General features: G+C 37.5%; 1 protein-coding gene across 3 annotated transcripts in view; it reads left to right on the top strand.

Annotated features, from left to right (window-relative positions):
- Positions 1–18,442, top strand: part of kank4 (KN motif and ankyrin repeat domains 4) — a 162,518-nt gene extending 144,076 nt beyond the window's left edge. For all 3 annotated transcript variants that reach the window (XM_055164838.1, XM_055164837.1, XM_055164839.1), the window contains 3 exons: positions 2,515–2,657; positions 3,863–4,063; positions 10,433–18,442. In XM_055164838.1, coding sequence (XP_055020813.1) covers positions 2,515–2,657; positions 3,863–4,063; positions 10,433–10,531 — 443 coding nt within the window. In that variant the 3' untranslated portion in view covers positions 10,532–18,442. The remainder of the gene's footprint in view (positions 1–2,514; positions 2,658–3,862; positions 4,064–10,432) is intronic.
- Positions 18,443–24,253: the final 5,811 nt, after the last annotated feature.

Raw genomic sequence — 24,253 nt, forward strand, 5'->3', positions numbered from 1 at the left:
ATCCTCTCATTGCCAGGGAGTACAAATAGGATACAATTACTTTGAAGCCCTGTCAGGCAATAATGTTTTGATACTGGGATTAAAAACAAATTTAAATTTATTCATTTGATTGTAGATACTAGTTGAAAAGAATAGAATATATGTATGGAGTATTACTGATACATTTACAGTATAACGGGTAGATTTCACACATTTTCCATGGGTTGTTGGCATTTGTTGAAGCTACTGTTACAGGTTGTGTCAAAATAACAACCGTGTTAACTGCATCTAGCCGCTCTATCGACCTGTCTGGCATTTTAAACTATGATAATAAACTCTGAGTGATTTCTAAAAAGGTTACCCCTATGAAGGTATAAAAACAAGCCACAAACCAAGCCAGCGCTAAAGGACATAGTGCTCTATTGATGCACTAAATAGGTAACTTTCACATAAACTGTATACTTTAAAACTGAGCCGGAGGGTAGGTCAGGATTCAGTATTAGAACTTACCTTTGTTTCATCTTGATTTATAGTTCATAACTTTCCATTTCATTTTATTGGTCTTATGAAACAATAACTGGCTCAAAGTGTAATGCCTTCTCTGTCAGCAGAAATTAGGTAAAAAAATAATAAATTCAGAATAGCTTCAAAGAGAGCTGGAATTTGTCAAGCCCAAAGACGTGATTATATACAGTTTAATATGGTAGATTTGCTGAGTCATAATTAATTAATCCGATTTTGTGAAATGAATGTAGCTTATTTTATGGTGTTTGAGTGTGAACACTGAGGTAAACTGTCAAACTGCTAAGTGAAAGACTCAATGTATTACCTGCATTGTGCTGTATATATTGCACTATGACCCCTACCCCCAAGGACTGCAGATGGAAATGAGCTGTTACAGTCTGGTACCAGCATCTCTGCTTTTACGCTTAAAGGGACTTTCAAATGTGAAAAACAGAACTAGTTCTTTTTAAATGGTTTGCAGTGGTCCAAAGTTATTCCTCACTTACCTTATGTATTCCAAACATCCTAATTATTCACCACAATGAGTTTATAAGCACTTTTTACAAAACCAGAGTTTTGTCGTGACAATAACAAATAGCATGCTAACGTACTTCCTGACTATCTGACAATAACATGCTTTCTACATTGTGTTCTAAATTATTATGTACATTATTTTTTTCTCAGATTTTGCCAAGGGTGTTTTGTATAGAGACGTTGGGGACATGTCACATCCAATATTTGGAGAAGACAAAATAGTTCCCACCAATATTTGACATTTTATTTTAATAAACAAAAATATACATTTATTCAGAGATTTTTCCAAACTCAATAGTATTAATTTAACATGTTTTAGTTCACAATTTGTCTATTAGACATTCTGAGATGTATTCAGTGATGTGACGATAGTGTTACTTCTGCAACTATGTCGTTGGCTACAACAGAGTGATGTCATTAGTGGAGCCAGGAGCCTAAACTGGGGAAGCGTCAGGACAGTGCAGCAACTGAAGATGGCGGCTTGAGCAGGTGTGAGTGAAGACGCTGTGCACCAAACTTTGGAAAACTTTTCAAAAGGAACTTATTTGGCTTCATCTTCAATTAAACTTAAACTAAGGAGTCTCCTCGGAAAAAGAGCGACAATCACCACAAGTGCACCTCCCAAACTGAGCCCTACTCGTGCACTGTTTGCAGCCCGCTCTACTGACAATATTCCATGGAAAAATGTACAGACATTACTTCACAAATATCTCATCATCACAACAAGCAAATTTGCTACAAACTTCTACATCGCTGTTATCCGCTAAAGAATCATCTTAGAAGAGCAATGGACACAAACTGTACATTTTGCAAACTGTGAAAGCTGAGACCAAACCTACACCATTGGATTTTGCCACATTGTCAATATAAATGACAGTCATCATAATTTTCAAGTCATCAACCTTTAGAGTACAATTCGAATGTTATTGGACAAACCTCCAAATTATATCAGTATTTTTTTCAAAATTAAAAACTTAAAATGCACTGTTCCAAATGATTATGCAATACAGAGTTTCAAACCATGTTCTTGTCGTAAGGAACTGAAAATGGTCATTTGTTTATTTTTCGATTAGAAGCATTAGCATATTACATCAAAAGCTATTTCAATCAAAACATCTTCATCTTCAAGTTACATTTTAACATAGGACCCCTTATTTGATAGGAGCTTCACAGTTCTTGCATCGAATGAACTTGTGAGTTTGTGGAGAGTTTCTGCTTGAATTTCTTTGTAGGATGTCAGAATAGCCTAGTCAGAATTTTGCCTTCATGACACTTAAACACAATTTGCATAATCATTTGGAACGTGGAGTATTTAAGAGCTGCTTATACAATATCTTTATATCTGAACTGGGGCTCAAATACGTGAGAAAAAAGTCAAGTACAAGGCCTTTAATGTAATTTTACGTTGTCCTGGTATATAAATAAATGGAAAAAAAAAAATCTTATTGTATTGCGATGTCTAACCAATTTATATTTGACTTATTTGTTGGTGTTAAGGCCTGTGTGAGACCGATAATGTGAACAAAGCGGGGTACACTCCGGTGATGCTGGCTGCCCTCACAGCTGCAGAGAGCCCCGACGATCTGGAGGTGGCTGAACAACTGTTGAAGATGGGTGACGTCAACGCGCGCTCACGTCAGGTACTTAACGCTATAGCTTTTACACAACATATGAAAGAACAAAAGAGGTGGAGCGGAGAATAAAAAGCTCTTGTGTTTGCGTATTTTCTGAATGCCACTTTGTATTCAAACTTACTGTCAGCATCTTTCAAACAGCAAGGTCATCTATTGTGAATGCCAACATTACAGAGTGGTTTTAGCTTCAGGTCATAGGAACTGAAAACTGAAATTGTTGCATTTTTCATTTTTAAAAAAGGCTCACTGTGCTTATCTTTGTGGTTTCCATACATATAAAGCTACCAATTTATTTTTAAAACACCACATACATACTTTTAGTTTATAATGCAACTATTGTTAAACTACCGCTATTGAAATACATAGTTCCATAGCCACTGACTGTCTCCTTTTTGTGTTAAAAACTTTAGCCGTTGCTCTAGTTTCCCTTTTGTTTGTTAAAAATGTGCTATAACAAAGCCCACGAGTTGTTCTTTTTCTCAGTCAAAACTTTCATTTTACAATTTTAAAGGTGCACTATGTAAATTTTCTGGTGGAAGGTCGATCACTTGCTTGTCTCCATGGAGATTTTATTGCTTTGCACAGAATGTTCCATAGTACGACATTTAAATTGATCGTAAAATGAGAATGAATGTGTAATCCTTCTTTCATCCAGAATTGATTCAATGTAGACAAGGTTTCATCTGTGGTCATCTGGACTCTGTTTTTGCGATCAAGACCTTTCAAAGACCTTTTCAATTGATGGTTTGAAGGACTGGGAATTTATCCTACTCATAAGTCTCACCCCAGAAGCCAGAAAATGGCTTTTGGGGTTGATGAGCATCCAATGAAATTTCTTTTACATTGTCAGTCTTGCATTTATTCAGTGATAGTTTTTTTATTATTCAAAAATCTTGGTATTTATTCCACAGATTGGTTGTATAATGACTTGCTGAAGCTAAATAAGTTTAATGCCATACTGTGGAACATGCTTGATAACAGCAAAAACTAACCATAACCTCCACCACAAAAGTGACAGTGCGCCTTTAGTAATGAAAACAAGCAATTTTCCTTAATTTTTAACAGATCCATGATTGCATTATAAGACACACACCAAAGAACTACCCAAATTTCACAAGAACATGTTTTTCCATCACTTAGCTCTCTCCAAATCTTCTTCTCGCTGTTTAATTCCGCTCGTCACTACGCCCTGTACTTGTCGCCCCCCGCAGGCCGGCCAGACGGCGCTGATGCTCGCCGTGAGCCATGGGCGTGTTGCCATGGTGAAGCTGCTGCTGAGCTGTGGAGCAGATGTGAACGCTCAGGACCGAGAGGGCTCCACAGCGCTGATGTGTGCGTGTGAACACGGACACACGCACATCACACGCCTCCTGCTGGAGACCGGCCAGTGTGACATGAGCCTCACTGATAAGGTACAGGCATCACAAGTGTACGGCAAGAAACAGGGACAATTTAAAGTGCAAAGTTTTACTCTTGAGTGAACCAGGCTAAACTTTAGATGAAATCCTTAGTTCAGTGGTTCTCAAACTTTTCACACCAAGATAGCCTCAAAAATATCTTCCTGAGACCCAACCCATTCATTTGTGTCCTTTATAGTGGACATTGAGTTAACCAGTCTATCTTTTAAGTGTTTTGAGATAGACTCTAAATGGGGGGACTAGGTTCTTCTCCCTAAATAGTGTTGGAGGATTATGCTTTACTATCATGTCCAGGATAAAGTGGATAAGTTGTTTTTGTTAGGTTGTTAACTTCAGATAGCCAGGCTGGTGCCACCTAGTGCTCCCGCTTAATTTCATTTCTCTCCAGTGACTAGGTCAGGAATCAGAATTCACTAGACGTTTCGCAAAAACCCCAGAAGTGCAAGTCCGGGCACCAGCCAATCAACAAAGAGCCATACATTCTGTGTTGGCAATGATTCCCGAGGATTTAAAGCCGGAACAAAGAGAATGTTCAGTGAATTTTATCAAGGGGAAAGATGTTATCGCCCTTCTTCCTACAGAATTTGGGAAAAGCTTAATATACCAGTTAGCCCCATTAGCGGCACATTACATACGTCACGACCAAATAGCAGCAATTGGTTAAATAATAAAAAGTACCCACCTACCGTCGAGCGAAATGAATTCTAATGCTGTGATAGGTCAGATAGTTTCTACCAAGTAAACCTGGCTGATAAATCAGGCTAAACTTCACATGGATTTAACACCGAAATGTCCCCGGCGTCCATTACAGAGGACATTTTACAAAATTATAAATAAAAATAAAATAAACAAAATCTAAATGCTAAGGTATAGAGAGAAAATCACAAAAATATATTGCAATACACTTTTTTTCTTTGGGTCCCAGGAGGATAAAAAAAATACAAAAATCTTTAGCTTTCCAAGTACCAACAGATCTATAACAGGTCAGTAACTACCAGACTATATCAGGTCTAAACTAGGGCTAAAGCAGGTCTAAAACTGGACTATGACATAATAATTAATAACCAAAAGTACACGTATCACCAGAACTAGCAGGTGTACCACTGCCAAATACCAGTGGTACACCTGTTTGAGAACCACTGTTGGACCACCATACTATGGGGCTGAATGTTGAATTCTGGGTGAATGGCTAAATGTATAATTATTCTTTCTCATAATGGTACTCAGTACAACTCTTTAGATACTGTCTTGTTTATACTTAGGTATGGAGTAATGTGGTACTAAGTAAGTTGACTTCCAAATGGACAACACTGGTGTTTAAGAAGACATAGAGAAGTTTTCGATCTGTAATCATACCGTGGGCTTGTACATGACTAGTACAGCTACATTTCTGGCTACTTTAGTGCAGGAAATGTTTTCAATATACTATACATTGTGCTACATAAAAATAATGGACTGGGTGGCATAAAGGTGAAGGTGAAGTTGAATAGTCACAGTTAGAGGCTATTTTGGTGATGTTTTCAAGTGGTGATTCAGTGCTTTTCTGTTTAATGCAGTCCTATGCTCGAGTGCATACACTTACCCACACCCACTCCTCTTATTAGTCAGCCATCGTCATTCTCTCAGCATGAGTGACAAGTGGACTCAACCAATCACGGTGAAGTGTGAATTTTCAAGCAGCCAACAGCGTCAATTACCTCTTAACACTATTGCCTGTAAACTTAGTAATATAGAAAGTGTCTAGTTGATTTGTTGGCCAATCTAATTACAAAGCTTGTAACTAAATATGAATTGTCATCTAGATAGCTCACCCTTTCCTACTTTACACATACCTACTTTATACCATTGTAATATTTAGCCACTCCCCAAATAAGTAAGCAGGCTTGAATATCAAAGCACCAGAAGAGAATAGTGCGGTAAAGTGCTCTTACATAACAAAGTAAGTTTTGAGAAGTTAGAGGAATGAAAAATAGCTGCTTTCTATTGCGTATATAATTGCTTTACTACAAAAAAAAGTTTTAAGTACCGTAGTAATGTTTGAAAGAAACCTTATTTAATCTTAGTCTGGTTCATTATGGATATACAGAGGCAGTGAAGCCAAGCAACCCTACATCACAGAATACTGTTGAGAATGAATCGGCTGTCTCTTTTCATTAGACGGTGGTTTCCCAAAATAACACCCTATTATGTATGAATTCATAATGTTAGCTTATGACATCAGCTTATAACTTCGGCACGGGTCCAGGCACATTTATTTAAAGAGCCTATATTACACTGTTTTCTGATCGATGTTATAGTGTTGCTAAATGTTTCCTCATCCAAAACATACCGACCGTTGTGTTTTGTTTCATTCACACATATTTAACACACAAACCCAACATATTTGGGCTGAGTTCTTCCCTCAAACTGAAAACACTGTTCCATCTTTCACCTTGTGATGTCACACATACACCTTCACCAGAATCATTTAGATAATTTCAGCCCTGGAATTACCAATCATTACTGAACTAAAAATAAAGGGTTGATGTTAACTTGAAAACTACCACTACATGACATCACAACGTGGAACAAAGCATTTGAGCTTTAGCCTACATTTATATGACGGCGTCTTTTTATTCTGTGTTTAGATGAGTGTTTTCGGGAGATCTGCATGCATACGGTGACGCAAAAGTGTGTGGAATTTGATTGGGTATGCATGCCAGGTGGCGAAGTGGTGACGCTAGGTTGTGATGTGTGTGACCTAAACGTGCACCCGACGTGAGCAGATCTGGCCAGAGTTTTGCGTCTTGGGCAGTGTAGATTTCAGGGTGGTTTTAGATTTTTGCATTTTGAAGCCCCAAAAACTAAATGGAGGGCACTTACGATAAAATATTCTGTCGTTTTTACCCTCAAAACGTGTAAACAGGCCCTTAGATAGACAGACTTAGATAGACTACTCATGCAGGATTACACCTGATACACACAAACATGTGTGAATGAAACAAAACACAACTCCAGGTATGTGTTTGATGAGGTAACAACTAGGGCTGCGTATCATTAAGAAGTTGCCGACACGATAAATACCTCAATACATAGGCCACAATATGATACATATCTCGATACAGCGCACTTTCAATTCAATACGATATATTTCAAATCGATTCGATACAGTTCATTAAAAAATAAAGGATAATCATGGTTAAAAGTATTAGTTAAACCACTTCTTGTGCAAAGTTCATATGAAACAGACAAATTTTAATCATCAAAACAATGAAAATATCAAATGTGATGCATGAACAAGTTTCCTTTCTCTGAAAAAGCAACAAAACTGTTGCTCTGTAACAAAATAACTGAGTAAATGTACCAAGTCATACTACATACTCTTAATCTTGGTGATATATTGACACTGCAGCCCACAATATCGATATTGTATCAGCACATTAAATGAAACGATATATTGCTATTTCGATATTTTTGCACACCCCTAGTAACATTATTCTAACATGTCTTAAAACTCACAAGAGTCAACTTTGTGTAATATAGGACCTTTACATTTTATCACTGGCCAGACAGTCTATTGTATAACGCCTCATGTCTAATCTATAGGAAGCCATTGCCTGTTATCTTTACAACCTACAAATCTTCATAAATCCAACGGCTAGTTTACTTTGCCTTTACTTTGTGACGACAATATTTGGAGTAGCCCTGGGAAACAGCCAAAAGGTGGTGGAGTAAATGGCGTGTATAAATCAAATCTTATTGTATCCCACTTCCACTCCGAGGCACCCAGGTGAAGTTTTGCTGGCTCAGGGTTGTGTGTGTCTGCTATAGTAAGATCTAATGTATGGTGTTTGATGGAAGGAACAAATTAGAAACAGCATGGCGCCCGGCGGGGAAGAGGAGAGGAAGTTGCTAACGCCGTTGTTGCATGTTGCGTGTGAGTTCAGCTGGGTAAATTTACAGCTGTGGGCCTTAACCAGTGTTTAGTACATAGGACATCCTGAGGTACAGCGAAAGGCGTATGGGAATAATTACTGAGAGGTTTGTGATTTAAAGTCTGGATGGAAACAGTTGGGGGAGTTTGTTTACTGTGAGATGTGGTGCGTAAACATTTGATTAGGTTTTCAATACTAATATGATTTCTCAGTTGATTAAATGTGTGGGCTGTGGAACTAAGTAGCTTTTATGCTGTGATGCCTACTTTTTGTGTTTCAAATATTACATCTATTTTTACTACATTTTGCATAACTTTTTTGGCTGGAGATTTGTTATCAGCTTATCTGCATGAAGGTTATTGCTTTGCTGGAATGTTCTGTGAACAGGATTGCCTCTCCACAGATCTGACCTGCAACTTGTCCTGGCTGATAGCTTCACTTACTGCCAGGGAGATGGATATGTTTAATGCTTCAGTGTGGAATATTCTAGGTAAAGCATCAACATCTAATAATAATAATGCACTTGTAATGTGCTTTACAGGCTTGTCAAAGCCTCTCAAAGCACTGCACTGTAGTCATTATTCATTCACTCCACACTCAGTGGTGGCAAGCTATTACTGTAGCCAGCAGACTGACAAAAGCAAGGCCGCCAATCTGCACCACCGGCCCCTCCAACCACCACCACATTCACACACACCACTTTCATACTCGCCAGTGGATGAAGTGTCTTGCCTAAGGTCAAAACGACAGAACTTGGTCCAAGTGGGAATCGATCCTCTGACCTTTGGGTTGTGGGACCACGGCTCTGTCACCACAAATATCTCCTTGGAGATAAGTGGATTTGCTGTGATTTGTAGTTGTAGATGCCATACCTGTGCATTATTAGGAAGAGTTAGTTGCAGAAAATATTGTATACAAAGTTCTAACTTATTTTTGGTCTAGAGATGAATTGGTTAAATTGGTCTATGCATGTTTACTATTGGGACCACATTATGTAATTTTACACAAATCCCAGAGTGCTGTATATTAGTAATTAGTGTTAGGGTAAATAATTATAAACAACTGTTAATTTTGCATATTTTCAAATTCAAATTCTAGTCTTGCTTTAGCAACTTGCCTTGGTCTGACTCTGCATTGATTGAACAAAAAAGCTATGAAATACCTCTTTAAGATTTAATGTTACCAGCAAAGACCACCGAAAATCCTATCAGTTCAGGTAAACATGTAGTAGAAGTTCTTTTCATTCAGAGGGAACATAAGTTGAAGGGTCAAGACTTTTACACTGAACTCTGCTCATAAGCCTGTACCAGATCTGAAAAACCATACTACAGATAGCAGAGAAATAAGTTGACTTCTGGCAGTGATCAGAGACACACACACTCTTCACATTCTATTTAGTTTGAAGCTGGAGATTTCGCACAACATATATTGATTTTAAGAGCAGCACCAGAAATTGTGCTATATTTCAGTTTTTCCAGTCATGTTCATCAGAGATGAAAACTTCAAGATTTTCGAACGCTTGCAAATTTTGTGTGCAGTGAATTAAAGGTGCTCTATGTCACTTTTCTCGTGAAGGGTCTACCACCTGCTTGTCTCCATGGTGATGTAATTGTTTGCCATAAATCTTCCAGAGTATGGCATTAAACCTGTTTATCTCCATGGGTACAAGCAGGTGACACTAGGCCAAGTTACAGACCAGATTTGTGGAGAGGCAACCCCAAAAAATGTTTGTTTATAATAAAAAAAGATTTTTAATGGAATATATGTAAGTTGCATTTCTAGCAAATCAATTACATCGTCATGGAGACAAGCAGACAGCGTAACCTCAAATAGAACAGTTATACTGTAATGTGCATCTTTAAAGATGCAACTTTTCTGGTAGAGGGTCCGCCACCTGCTTGTGTGGTGGTTTCTATGGTATTTTTTCAATTAAAAGGCTCATAATGAAATAAATTATGGATAAAGGTTTAATGCTATACTGGGTAATATTCTAGGTAAAGCAATAACATCTCCATGGAGACAAGCAAGTGACAGACCAGAAAAGTCACTCAGTGGAACCTTTAAATTATGCATGATTTTACTAAATGGAGTTCATTAAAGTTTTTAGATAAAGATACATTATTTGATCAACCAGATTACAATTTTCATTCATTTTTAGGGGGTTGTGAACATGCTTGCAAAATTCTCAGTATAAGAACTTAAATCCTGATGGAAATAGCATTTACCCCTAAACTTGTTCATTTGTTACTTTTCCCACATACTTCACGAAAAGTTATAGGCTCTAAATCATGTATCTAAATCGATCACAGTGTTAGGGTAATGCAGATGCAGCAGCCGCCATTCCTAATCCAACACAACACTGCCACCATCAGGAGCTCAACAGTCACTACAACGCCTATTTGAATTGGACTTATAATAATGTAGTCTTTCTTTCTCTTTGCCTTGACAGAATGGACAGACAGCCCTGGCAGTAGCTGAAGGAGCCTCCCATCAAGATATAGTTGACCTTTTGAAATCCTATGAAAAGTCAACTCCGGACCTGCTCTAAACCAGGACAATGCACCGAAAAGTACTCAGCCAATCAATACAGGAGAGGGTCAACAGTGTACAATGGATAAGTATACTGGGGATGGAAAGACTCAACTTATGTAACAATAATTTCTTTCTTCCATACAACATGCTATTGAACAGATATGCTGCAATGAATGGGGCTTTTGGATCTATAGCGCCATCTCTGGTGGAGCAGAAACAACGGAAGAAATTTAAAATGAAACTGCTGCTTTTTCATCAAGCTCTTCAAACCAAGCACATGATCTACCTTTTGAAAATGAAATATAATATGATTTCTATTTTTCTTTAACAAATTCAACATCACTCTTTTTGTATTGAACATAAGCCATCATAAAGTAGTATATTTAGAGTTTTGTTCAGATTAACCATATACAAACACAAAAATGTATTTTACTGCACTTTTGTATTGTGTTTGTGTAAATAATAATAATAATATCAGATAGTCCTATCATATGAGTCAACAAGGCACTATATATCAATGAGAAAATAGAGAGCAGAGTATATTATTTCTGGCCATATGTTTTAATGAAATGAAATCTACACTATATCCAGTTTAATCCATTGTTAAATATACAAGTCTCTGCTCTGCATTGCCTCAGTACAGTATCATTTCTTAAAGTTTAAAGCTTTGGGAAAAGACAGAAAACTTGTCACTATATACTATGAAAAAACTTTTGTCCAGTTGAAAGAATTGAAATTCTCTTGTGCTATGGATCCTTCCTGGACCACTGAGGGATTACATGGACACTATGTACTAGGACAGGGGTCATCAAACTAAGGCCCGTGGGCCAACTCCGGCCCGCCACACCGCTTTGACCGGCCCCCCACCACTTGAACTGGCCCTATGAGGCAATCCTCAAAAGATGTCATGGCCTATTAACAAGCCCTTTATTACTTTTGGCAAATAATAACGTGTCTGCATCTTGTATTTTGTTGATTTTTTTCAATTAAAAAATGATATTTATATGAAGTATTTATATTTTATATTTAGATAATTATGACATATTTACATTTGCTGCAGAAATTTTGTCATCTGACAAGCGCAAAATCAAACAGTAACAGTCAACGCACACGCAGAGTTCTGTAGTGCAGTTAAGAACAACAAAATGGCTCATGTATAAGTATGAAAAGTTGACAGAGAGTGCCGAGTTTTCAAAGAACAGTGGACTGCCAATTATTTTTTTGTTCAGTGTATGGGCCGTGCAGTTTGTCTGATATATAAAGAAAGTGTGGTGCTTTTCAAAGAATATAATCTGCGTCATCAGGGTCATACAATTCTGTTATCCAGCTGACCCGACCCCGGCCCCCATCACAGTCAGGAGCGATAATGTGGCCCCCAGAGAAGAAAGTCTGATGACCCCTGTACTAGGACATACAAACTCGTCAGACCCAGTGTCTAACCCACAACCCTGTTACAGAGATAGTAATGCTAACCACTCTGCCAATACACAGTTCACCCTATGATAAGAAAAACTTTTGGGGAAATGAAAGGGTCTGTACCTGATTTTGCACAAGAGTGAAGATATGTTTTCTGACTCTGAAGTAAACTGAGACAGACAAACTACTGCTTGGATAGAAGAATATAGTTGGTTCCACTTGACATCTGCTTTTTTATGGTTTTATTATGGTGTTTTCAAATGTATAGGCACTATCACTCACTCTCACTTTGTTCAGGAATGTCTGATTTTTACACTGCTGAATGAAGGAAAAGTTGTAAACTAGAACTAGATCTAACAAAAATCAGGTACAGACCGTTAAAACAATTAAAATAATTTTCTCTTTGGCTTTGCAGAGCACGACTGTCATCTTATAATACATAAAAAAATAAACACATAACTAAATAAATAAGATGGAGGTGTAAAGTTTAAACAAAGAATGATTTTTATACACAACAATAGCACAAACAAACTGGTCTTGTGAAGGCAGTAGAGTCTTCTGAAGACTGATATAACGTATGTATGGCGAATGGAGGGTGCTGCATGCAAATCCCTGGTTACTCCCCCTGCTGGCCACACTGTAGTACTGACACAGTATGTTCTAATACTGTCTGGCCTCATGATCACTCCAGTTCCCATCAAATCCAATTCACGGGTCTCATTTATAAAGCAAAAAGTTACGTACATGATTTTCCGCATTAAATTAGTGATCTATAAAAATATTATTTAAGGGTTCTTAGCATATTATTTACTTACAGGTGTTTTTTACAATAAAATAATACCTTGAAAAATAAACAGTCTACTATAAGCAGCTCACCTCTCCACAATCTGGACCTGTAAACTGGCATGGAACTAGATCCAGGCTAAACAACAACATCTCCATGGTGACAGAACCTGAAAAGTTGCACTGCGGATTTAACACGAAAACTAGCGGTCCAGTTTGAAAACTTTGAGCAAATTTGAGGACATTCGTGGAAATTTGTGTCCCTATATGAACACTTTTAGTAGAATTTTCACATTCAGGTTTATAAATGAGACCCCAGATCCCCTTGTACTGTCTTGTCGCCTGCTTGTTGAACCCAATCATGTATGCAACTGCTACAAATGCACAAAGAATGTCAGGCTGCCTGTGAAACATTCCAATATAATGTAGCAAGATGAACTACTAAGGCATGAGACTAACACAGAGACATGAGAAGATATTTTGTCTAAAAAATGCATTAAATCACTATCAGATGTCTATACATATTTCAATAGGTTGTGTTCACATTTTAGTATTTGATGATTTCATAATTTCAGATGGAGGGCAGGGGCCCATATATAACTCTATAGGAGAGGCAGGTTTCTTAAAGGAATATGCAAACTTAAACTCTATTTACAAACATACCTGGAGTTGTGGTTTGTTTCTTTCACACACAAACGCTTCTCTCAAACAGAAACCACTCTGTTCCACCTTGCATTGTCATGTGGTAATATAGGAAGTGCTCCACTGTGCTTTTAAACTCCATATGCCTTCACTAGAATCATCTGGATCATTTCAGCCCTGGAATTGCTTATTTCTACTGAATGAAAGGTAAAAGAAGCTGTTAACTTGAAATCTTCCACTACATGACATCACAAGGTGGATAAAGGATTACTCAAATATGTGTGAATGAAACAAAACACAACTCCAGGTATGTTTTTGAGGAAGTAACAATATTATAACATGGCTTAAAGCTCACAAGATCCATAAACTTATCTGTTTTTTTTTTAGGAATTGAGTCCATAAACTTGCATGAAATGACTTTACAACATAATATTAATATGGCAAGTGTCAACAAAGTCGACAAATAATTATAAAAAGCGTGAATCGTTATACAGACCCCCGCCCTCCATCTGAATTGACAACATTATCATATTCTATAACACGAACACCACCTATATAGTCTATTCTACTTTTGTCTTGAGGTAATATTATATTAAACTGTCAGGGTGGTAAACTGAAAGCAATGATGTGATTGTGTAAGAATAAGCAATATGAATCGAATACTACCTTGTCAGTTGTGATCTGGGCAGGTTGAGTTGTGTTTTCACTTTTTTTAAGCCTTAATCTGATGCCTCACATGCCTACAGCAAATACACAGCGATAATGGAGTTTTGGGACTTGGGTCTGATTTCCTGTTTACTACAAATAATTCAAAGTACAGAAACATGTTTACACTGCAACCTGAAGTGTCACAAACAAGGAAAAGAACCAGTGGGGTTTTGAAAGCCAAGTTTGACAGAATATCAGAATAAATAATAAGGGCAACGCTAGTTATTAACTGCCACATATGTTATAAAAAATGTCCAGTTAATATAGAATAAAACATTGTGTCAAAACATCAGGAGAATATGCTTAATATAAAAATGTACTTTGTCTATTTTTGTTTTATTGTTAAAGGTACACTACGTATTTTTTCTAGTAGAGGGTCCATCACCATCACCTGTTGGCGTCTGAAAATATTACTGCTTTACCTGAAAAGTTTCACAACATGGCATTAAACCCGTCCATTCTTTCGTTATTCAACAGGCATTTCAGAAAATATTTGGTTTAGCGCAGTCACTTGCTTGTCGCCATGGAGATAGATAAGATTTATGCCGTGTTGTGGAACATTCCAGGTGAAACAACAAGAGAGTTTAGGACCTTCCACCTAAAATCTTACATAGTGCCTCTAAGTTTTTCTGAAATCTGCTTTGGTCTGTATATTTAACATGATCCTGTTATTGGACTGGATGACTAATTGAACTGCTTCACTCGTTCATAATAATATAATTTTCACTGTATGAAGACCAAAAACTGATTCACTGACAGTTAGATTAAAGTCGCTAAAAACGTCTGCAGTACAGTGTATGGTGCTGGATGTGTCAAATTAAACACCACAAAATGTCAGCTTTAAGCTACTTCAAGATTAACAGAAAAGTCTCGTTAAAGGTGCACTATGTAACTTAATCCAATTCATTCGTTTTTCAAAATAAAACCAAAAATAAGAAAATGAAAAAAACAACTATTTACTTCATTATTTGTGTCCAAAACCAAAATAAAAAAAAAAAAAAAAACAAAACGATAATGATTTGTTTTTTCAGTTTTTTATTTTGTGTTTAAGTTAATAATGGAAAAAACAGATAACGGCCGTTTCCTGACTTAAACCATGCTGGACTGAAACAGAACTAAAACTAAAACAAGACTAAACCAGGTCTACACCCATACTAAAACAGGATTAAACCAGGTCTAAGCCAGTCTTGAACCAGTAAACCAGGTCTAAACCAGCCTCAGTCCTGGTCTCAGTCCTGGTTTCAGTCCCGGTTCGGTCTGATCTCCCCACAGTCTACGCGGGCGCACCTTTGGGCCCATTCCGACACTCCTGGTTCAGTCTTGGTTTAGTCCTGGTTCAATTCTGGTTTAGTCCTGGTTTAGGACTGAGACCAGGACTGAGACCAGGACTCAGACTGGGACTGAGACCAGGACTAAGACCGATCTAGACCTGGTTTTAGTCCTATTTTAGTCCGTATGCGGCACAAAAGTCATAGTTTCAGTCACAGAACTGGGAAACAGTCGTTATCCATGTCTTCCATTAGTCATTTAAACAAAAAATGAAAACTGAAAAAACTAATCGTTATCCTTTTTTTTTTTTTTTTTTGGTTTTGGAGACAAATAATGAAGAAAACAGCATTTTTTTTCTTTTTGTTTTCTTATTTTCAGTTTTATTTTGAAAAACAATTGAACAAATGATACACAGATTTAACTTTCCTACTTGTCTCCAATTAGATGTTATTGGTTTGCCTTAGAAGTATGGCAAGTGTTCAATCAGAGGTGTTTTTATTGCTCAAAAATACAATTGTTACTGTGAGCAGACTCGCCTCTCCACAGATCTGACCTCTAACTTGGCCTGGTAGTGTAAACAGATATGAGATGATTACACTTAAGGCCGTACTGACGCTGTGGAGCAAAACATCTCCACGGAAACGAGCTTATAGACACTCCAACAGACAATAGAAAAGTTACGTGGTGCGCTTTTAAATCATCTCTATGACCTTAGTAACAAAATACAACAAGAAATGAGGTTGGAAATGGGCCGTATTCTCCCCTCAACAGTTTGTGACACAGCTGTATCAGAGCCACCTGGTTTTATTTTTAGACATAGTGCAGATGTGAGTGGAAGAGTGGCTCTGCGGCAGCCTCTCTCCTCTCTGCTCATTTATTAATATGGTGCTAATATTAACACATGTATATGAACGACTGCACTTCAACGGAAATGTTCACGACACATAATTCTTCTATATAAAGTCAATGGGGCCATACACTACAGCTGGAAAGTCTCAGAACAGCTGCACATGTTTGAAAATCCTCTGGCTGTCTGTCAGTGGTGGAACGTAACCAAGTACAAGTACTGAACTCAAAGGTGCACTATGTAACTTTTTGGTTGGGGGTCCGTCATCTTCTTGTTTCTATGGATATGTCATTGCTCTGTCTGAAATGTTCCACAGTATGACATAAATCAGCTTCACCTTACATTTATTCAGTTATAGTGGTTTTATATCTCAAAAATACATAGAAAAACTGTGAATTCTGACTGTGAGCGGCGTCGCCTCTCCACAGATCTGAGCCGTATCTTGGTCTGGTTTGGTCTCCGTGAAGATAGAGAAATTCCAGACAAAGCAATAACATCTCCATGAAATGCATTTGACAGACCCTCCACCAGAAAAGTTACACAGTGCACTTTTAATAAAAAAAAAATTTGGTATCTGTACTTAACTGAAGTACATTTTAACCTGGATACTTTGACTTTTACTTCACTACATTTGAAAACAGGTATCTCTATTCCACTATATATATATTTTTTTTTCACAAGACTGAAGAGTAAAAGAGTTATTATTATAGTTTGAGACTTGAGAACAAAAATGTACAAATAAAACCAGCTAGGAAAAAGAAATCACTACTTTTGAAGCGTTACTATAGATCTCAAACTCTGCAAGAAATACTTTTACTTTTTACTCTTTAAGTGCATTTTTAAATGGGTACTTTAATATTTTTTACTTAAGCAGACTCTTATTTTTACTTTTAACATTTTTTTTTGCTCCGGTATCTGTACTTTTACAAAATTGAGTACTTCTTCCACCACTGCTGTCTGCACACGACTAAAGCTGGGAGTACACTGTGCGATTTTTGAGTTTTGGCTTAATCGTGTGTCGTGCTTCGTGTAGTAAACATGGGGTATACATATGAGAACCGATTAATACCTCATGACCAGCTCCCGATTGAGAATAGAATATCAAAACTGAAATCCAGTCGCCTCTCGTGAGGGTTTCGCTCTGTTGAAATAGTTCCACGAGCTGTGAACTTTTAAACCCTGTGATTCGGTCGTACAGTTTGAGCTGAAGATGACGATCAAAAATATCGCACAGTGTACGCCCGGCATAACGGACAACAGTTAGTAGTTTGCTCAGCTTTCAGACGCTATACGATGTTTCAATGTGTGCTGGGGTGTGATGGTCTTCCGTGCCTGTAAAATAAAATCTTTTAATAAACACCTACATATGTTTAATCCAGTGTGACCCGGAGGTTTAAAGCTGCACTGTGTAACTTCTCTGGTGAAAGGTCCCCCCGCTTGTTTGTCTCCATGGAGATGTTATTTCTTTGCTTTGAATATTCCACAGCCTGGCATTAAACTCCTACTATAATCTACTTCCATGGAGACAAGCAGGTGACGCAACCATAAGCAAAGTTACAGGTCAGGTCTGTGAAAAGGCAACCCCACTCACAGCAGGAACGCATGTTTTTTTACGATCGAAAAACACCTGCAGTTGAATAAATGATATGTTTAACGCTATGGAACATTCTAGGTAAAGCAATAACATCTCCATGGAGACGATCCAATGGAAGACTACCTCTGCCAGAAAAGTTACACAGTGTGCCTTTAAGATTTTGGATCGCGACCAAAGACCTGAAATCCAGTCTGTTTCACATTCGGGTTAAAGATATTCTCCTAACTGTTGTAAATGCAGCCAAATACTTGTACATATCGTATTGTGAAATTATAATGAGTATTGTCTTGCTCTAAAATGATTATATGAAGTATTTATTCTAAAGGCTATATATTTTTTACCATATATACAACAGTACACTAAACCTATGTATGCATGGACTAATGTTTTGTGGTTGTGGTGGTGATGGAGAAGAGGGTGACTGAGAAAATGGTTGAATGTTCCCTTAACACGGTGTATTGTGAATTTTCATTGTGCCCATATAAAGACTATGGTTTGTATATGAGGAGGAGGAGGATGAGGAGGAAGAGGAGGATGAGGAGGATAAGGAGGAAGAGGGTTTACGCTCAAAGGTGCAGTGTCCCTCCTTGAAACTGTCTGATCTGTGGTGTTTAACAGACCTCTGTAATGTTCCTGTGCTCTGGGCGTGTATGTTCAAGACAGACAAAGACTTCGAAATAAACAATTATATGAGATTCAAAACGAAATTTGTTGTAGTGTTTTTTATTCTCAGGTTAAATGTGTAAGTATGTATTAGAGCCCGACCGATATGGATTTTGTTGTGGCCGATATGAAACTGATATAATGGGAGTTGGAGCTGCCGATAGCCGATATAATCGCCGATATATTTAGTGATGTAAAAATTCACTGTAAATCTTGAATTGTTTAAAAAACTTAGGTTTGGCTCTAGTGGATTCTAAATTGGGTTTATTTAGGCAACATTTATTGTTATTCTGACTCTTTACATCATATTTACATACAGTAGATTGGCCTAATGGCATTTTTGCATCTTTTTCTAGCTATTAGTGATGGGCATTCCAGTTTTTTTTTTTTTTTGTTTTTTTTTTGGAGAACCGGCTCTTTTGGCTCGGCTCACTAAAGCAGCTGGCTCTTTCGGCTCCCAAGCGACTCTTGAGCAGGACTAAACCAGAACTGAACCAGGACTGAAAAAGGACTAAACCAGGACTAAAACAGATTTAAACCATGTGTAAAACAGGACTAAACCAGAACTGAACCAGGACTGAGTGTCGGGACTCGGTCTCTATCTCTCTCTCAAGCCCAAGATTAGTCCTGCTTTATTCATTTTATGCTGAACTGCAGCCAAATGTGCCCTTTTTTTTTTTAAATCCTATGCACACGCATATTTCTGAAAGTTTCGTTTTCAGCCGCTGCTGCTGTCAAACTACGGGTCTACATGCGGCATGAAGAGAAAAAGAGAAAACACGGCTCCCAATAAGAAGCATGCTCCCGTTGTTCGCTCTAAGAGCCGCTTCGATCGCGACCGACCCATAACTCCTAGCTAGTAAATAAACTACCGCTATTAGCCTTTAGCCGTAAAAACGTGCGCACCGCGGTATTAATTATATGCATAAATGTGGATCATTCACACGTCTATTCACAGCTCATTTACATATCAATGCTGGTCCAGTAACAAATGTACGGACAATATAGTCACTTTACAATAGGCCAATAGGAAACAGCCTGTTTATGTGCGGGAGCTACAGCAGCTAATCGCTAACAGATAACCTAAACTAGCTTCAAAGTCGATGTATTTGAAACACTCACCGCTCATACAGGCTCCTCCTCACATCACAAGTCTGCACTAATAAATGTCCTTTTAATCCAGACTCAAACCGATTGTCCATAAAAAAGAAAATAATCTCAGTGTTGCCCACGGCTGCGGGTGTAAACAATAGCACGTGAGTGAAGTGACGTCACTCTGGGGGTGTGTTCAGGGACAGTACGGACACAGACAAATTACACCATAGATAAATACTGATGTGGAGCCACATATTAGGACATTTATCTGTCTATAAATTGGATTAAATGAACATAATGTAGAGAGTCTAAGCTTTATAACGAGGTATAACATGCCCACGTGAAATATCGGCCCATATCAGCAAGCATATCGGCCGATAGCCGATATGTCTCCAGGTGCCCATATTGGCCAGCCGATATATCGGTCGGGCTCTAGAAGCCACTGTGTATATAATTTTAGTTGAATTAAGTCAGCAATCAAAGTGTCTTCAGTATTTTAACATCTGTTTTGTTTCTTCCCAATGAAGGGGCCAGATGAGGCAATAAAAAGCTATCAGAGGGTCCTGAAGATCTTCAAAAGGGTCCACACGATGACAGAGGCTTTCCGACTGAGCCAAGTTGATCGGGGCACCATCAAAATGACTGCGCCTATCGCAGAACTTAGCATTGGCAACCCAGAGACTTTTAATAGCCTTAAATTTGACAATGCAAATGAGACCTTGTTCTCATTGGCCAAAAGGTGTGCGTCCAATATGACACAAGAAGAAAAAGCCAAGACTGAAGACTTTAAGTCAAAAGGAAAGCTACTTCCTTTGCTGATTAAATTTTAAGCTCATTACAAGTGCCTGTTAACAGAATAGGTGAGTTTCTGTACAAAAGTTTTTTGTTCTGTTTTTTTTGTAAAGAATGTCATTTGACAATATGCCTTAAACATACTGATTAAAGAGAATCAGAATATTGAAGCTCGTTAAAGCAGTTATGTAAGTTTGATTGTACTGCAAAGTGTACAATGTTTAAAACTGTTCAGGATACACTGAGTGCTACATTGCATGTTTATGCTTTTATTAAAGTATAATTAATTTTAGTTAAAGCATTTATTTTATTCACAGCAAATAAATATATTCCAAATAAGCATATTATAATATATTTTGATACAGGTAAAGGTGACCTAGACAAGAATATACTTGACAACAATGTAATTGTTCATATTTATTTTATTTATAACTACCTATTCATGTATGAACTATTAATATGCATGTCACAATACATGAATTCAGTGGGAAGAGACCACTTGAGAAAAGGGACTATAATCATTTCAACTTGTATCAAACTAATAATTTATTATCTACAATAAAAACATCACTTTAGAATGGGGAAGATATTCAGAGATTAATGACTTAATTCATGGTTAGTTGGACTCTAGTAACACCTAATGAAGAGTGTTTTATTACATATGAGTAAGCTGAATTTATTAGGTGCAAATAAGTAAAAACTACATTTCTTGTGCTACTAGTCCTTAACAACATGGTTATTACCAAAAGATTATTAGAATCATTATTCATGGACAAAAATGGCTTAGTATTATCCTACTAAGCAGTAATAAGGAATGTATTAATAGGAAAGTGTTTGTAAATGTCTCACTAATAGCAGAATAAGCTTATGGGGAATTAGACATTAATAAGGGCTGAATAAATACTAATAATGGCAAATTAACCATCTACAACTATGCTAATTAGTAGGTAGTTAAATATTAATAAGTGTACCCAAAAAGTTATATAATGCACTAACTGCACTAAGTATTTACTTTGTATAATTCTGAAAAAAAAAAAAAAAAGAATTCCAAATCATCCTTCCATTTATTGACAGATTTCCGGACGCTCCTTGAGGATGCTTTTCTGATCAGCTCCATCTTGTTCTTCATCTTCTGGAGTCATGGTTCTATTCGTCAGTCAGCTTCATCATTCAATCACTTCTGATCTGCTCTTGTCCTTCATCTGCTGAAGACATAGTTCTTTTGGTCAGCATCGTCACATCAGTTCTGATTAGACCCCAAAGCCATTTGTTTTGAGAATAATGGCTGGCTGATGAAGTTATTGGCTGGCTAGTCGGCGTTCTGCCATGTACTGTAGGAGCAGCGCTGATGTGTTCATGTTGGGACCGTAGCCTCTTGTAGTTTTGCTGACGTTGTTGGCGCTGGTTGTGAGCAGTGTGTTGTGTTGTGTTGTTGGGGCTCAGACTGTGCTGCTCTGTAAATTTTGCACTTGGCTGTGCGTTGTGCTCTGATAGTTCAGCCAATACTGACCCAAATGACTGTCTGGATACAGGGTTCTTCTTGTCAGCTTCATCACATCACTTCTGATCAGCTCCAGCTCTCGTTCTTCATCATCTGGGACAGGGTTCTTCTCATCAGCTTCATCATATCACTTCTGATCATCTCCATCTGTCGTTCGTCATCTTCTGGAGACAGGGTTCTTCTCATCAGCTTCATCAGACCTCAGGACCACAGGGCTCAGCTGGCCCCTCCAAACCAGTCACCATGGGAACAGACACAGAAACAGAACAGTGTTAAGGCATGTGCACCTTCAAAATAAGATACTATGGAATTTTTATTTCTTACCTCATGTTTGTTTATCATTATTAGAGTCAAATGAATTTAAGTTAAGATGACTTAGATTCATCTCATCAGCTTCATCACATCACTCCTAATCAGCTCCATCTGTCATTCTTCATCTTCTGGAGACAGTGTTCTTCTCGTCAGCTTCATCACATCACTCCTGATCAGCTCCATCTGTCATTCTTCATCTTCTGGAGACCGGGTTCTTTTCGTCAGCTTCATCAGATCTCAGGACCACAGGGTTCAACTGGCCCCTCCAAACCAGTCACCATGGGAACAGACACAGAAACAGAACAGTGTTAAGGCATGTGCACCTTCAAAATAAGATACTATGGAATTTTTATTTCTTACCTCATGTTTGTTTATCATTATTAGAGTCAAATGAATTTAAGTTAAGATGACTTACATTCATCTCATCAGCTTCATCACATCACTTCTGATCAGCTCCAGCTCTTGTTCGTTATCATCGGGAAACAGGGTTCTTCTCATCAGCTTCATCACATCACTCCTGATCAGCTCCATCTGTCGTTCTTCATCTTCTGGAGACAGGGTTCTTCTCATCAGCTTCATCAGATCTCAGGACCACAGGGCTCAGCTGGCCCCTCCAAACCAGTCACCATGGGAACAGACACAGAAACAGAACAGTGTTAAGGCATGTGCACCTTCAAAATAAGATACTATGGAATTTTTATTTCTTACCTCATGTTTGTTTATCATTATTAGTCAAATGAATTTAAGTTAAGATGACTTAGATTAAAACACCTAAACCTGACATAACATAATAAACATAACATAATTTCTCAAACAAAACAACACAAAGAGGAGAAGCAGGAAATGTCCCACCAACCAGTGAGTTGCCCAGCTCCAGAAACAATCATTCAGAACAGCCAAAGTCACTGTTTCTGAACAGCATTCACACAGACTGTTTACAAAGGCTTAGAATTAATTAAGTACATATTTCATTATGTTTTTGTTTTTTTTTTACCATTACATAAGATTATCAAAAAAAGAGTGGAAGTAGTGTCCCACTGACCAGTGAGCTAGTGAACAAACCCACATCTCCGATACAATCGTTCAAAACAGTACAAAGTCACTGTATGTACTGTTTACAAAGGGCTTACAGTAAAATACATATTTGATTTGAAATGGCATGTTACTATCAGGCAGTACAATGTGAATTCGACACAACATAAACAGGAAATAAGAGTAAACAAAGCCATACCTCCACACTTTATTATTATTCACTCATAGTTATTATGATGAGAAGGCGACACCTCATCTGTTCTCGTTTTTTAACTCATCAGCGCATTAGGTATTAGTTATTTGCAAAAGATTTGCAGCCTCATTACCTTCAAGCTCTATGTACAGTCTGATATTGTGTCTGGGTTACTACCTGCTAAGCTTTGTTTGAGCAGAATTAGCTTCAATCCATCAGAAGGGGGCACTGCATTAGACGTGATAACTGCTGGTAAAACAGTTGGTAGTGCACAGGGCTTTTCACTTTTGCAATGGCAATATAATGAAATATGATGGCTATTACTTCCACAGCTTTTTTTTTGTTTTTTTTTTTGTTTTTTGGTAATCACAGAGTTAGTCCTTGGTAGTTGTATTACCATTACTATGGGACACACTCTAAACCTCCCATGCCAAAGAAAAAGCACAAGTTTAAAGTAAATGCAAGGAGTACTATACAGGAATGTCTGTCAAACTGTAGTACTCTGATTAAATGTAGTGTATCAATTAGAACCCACTTTTTCAGTGCAATCTAACCTGGGGCCCAATTACATATTTCCTGTACTATAATTAAGATAGTTAAGAATCACTCAAATAAAATATAGATAAAACTTTACGTTAGTATCAAATTTTCTTAAGTTTTTATGAAATCCTATATAATAATCCTTGCTTTTTTCTTACTTAAAAACTATAACACTCAGCTTCACTTCTAACCATCCTATGCCCAAAAAAATTGTCTAAGCTGTACTATGTAGGAATTTCTGTCAATACTGTAATACTCAAATGAAATGTATCATTAATTAGTTTTGTCAGTGAAAAAAAATTAAATGTAATTATTTATTATTAATTGTTGTTGTTGTCATTTGTTTGTTGA

This window comes from Boleophthalmus pectinirostris, unplaced genomic scaffold (assembly GCF_026225935.1).
Source record: "Boleophthalmus pectinirostris isolate CB_2022bp ecotype Guang Dong unplaced genomic scaffold, ASM2622593v1 HiC_scaffold_7, whole genome shotgun sequence".
Lineage (NCBI taxonomy): Eukaryota > Metazoa > Chordata > Actinopteri > Gobiiformes > Gobiidae > Boleophthalmus > Boleophthalmus pectinirostris.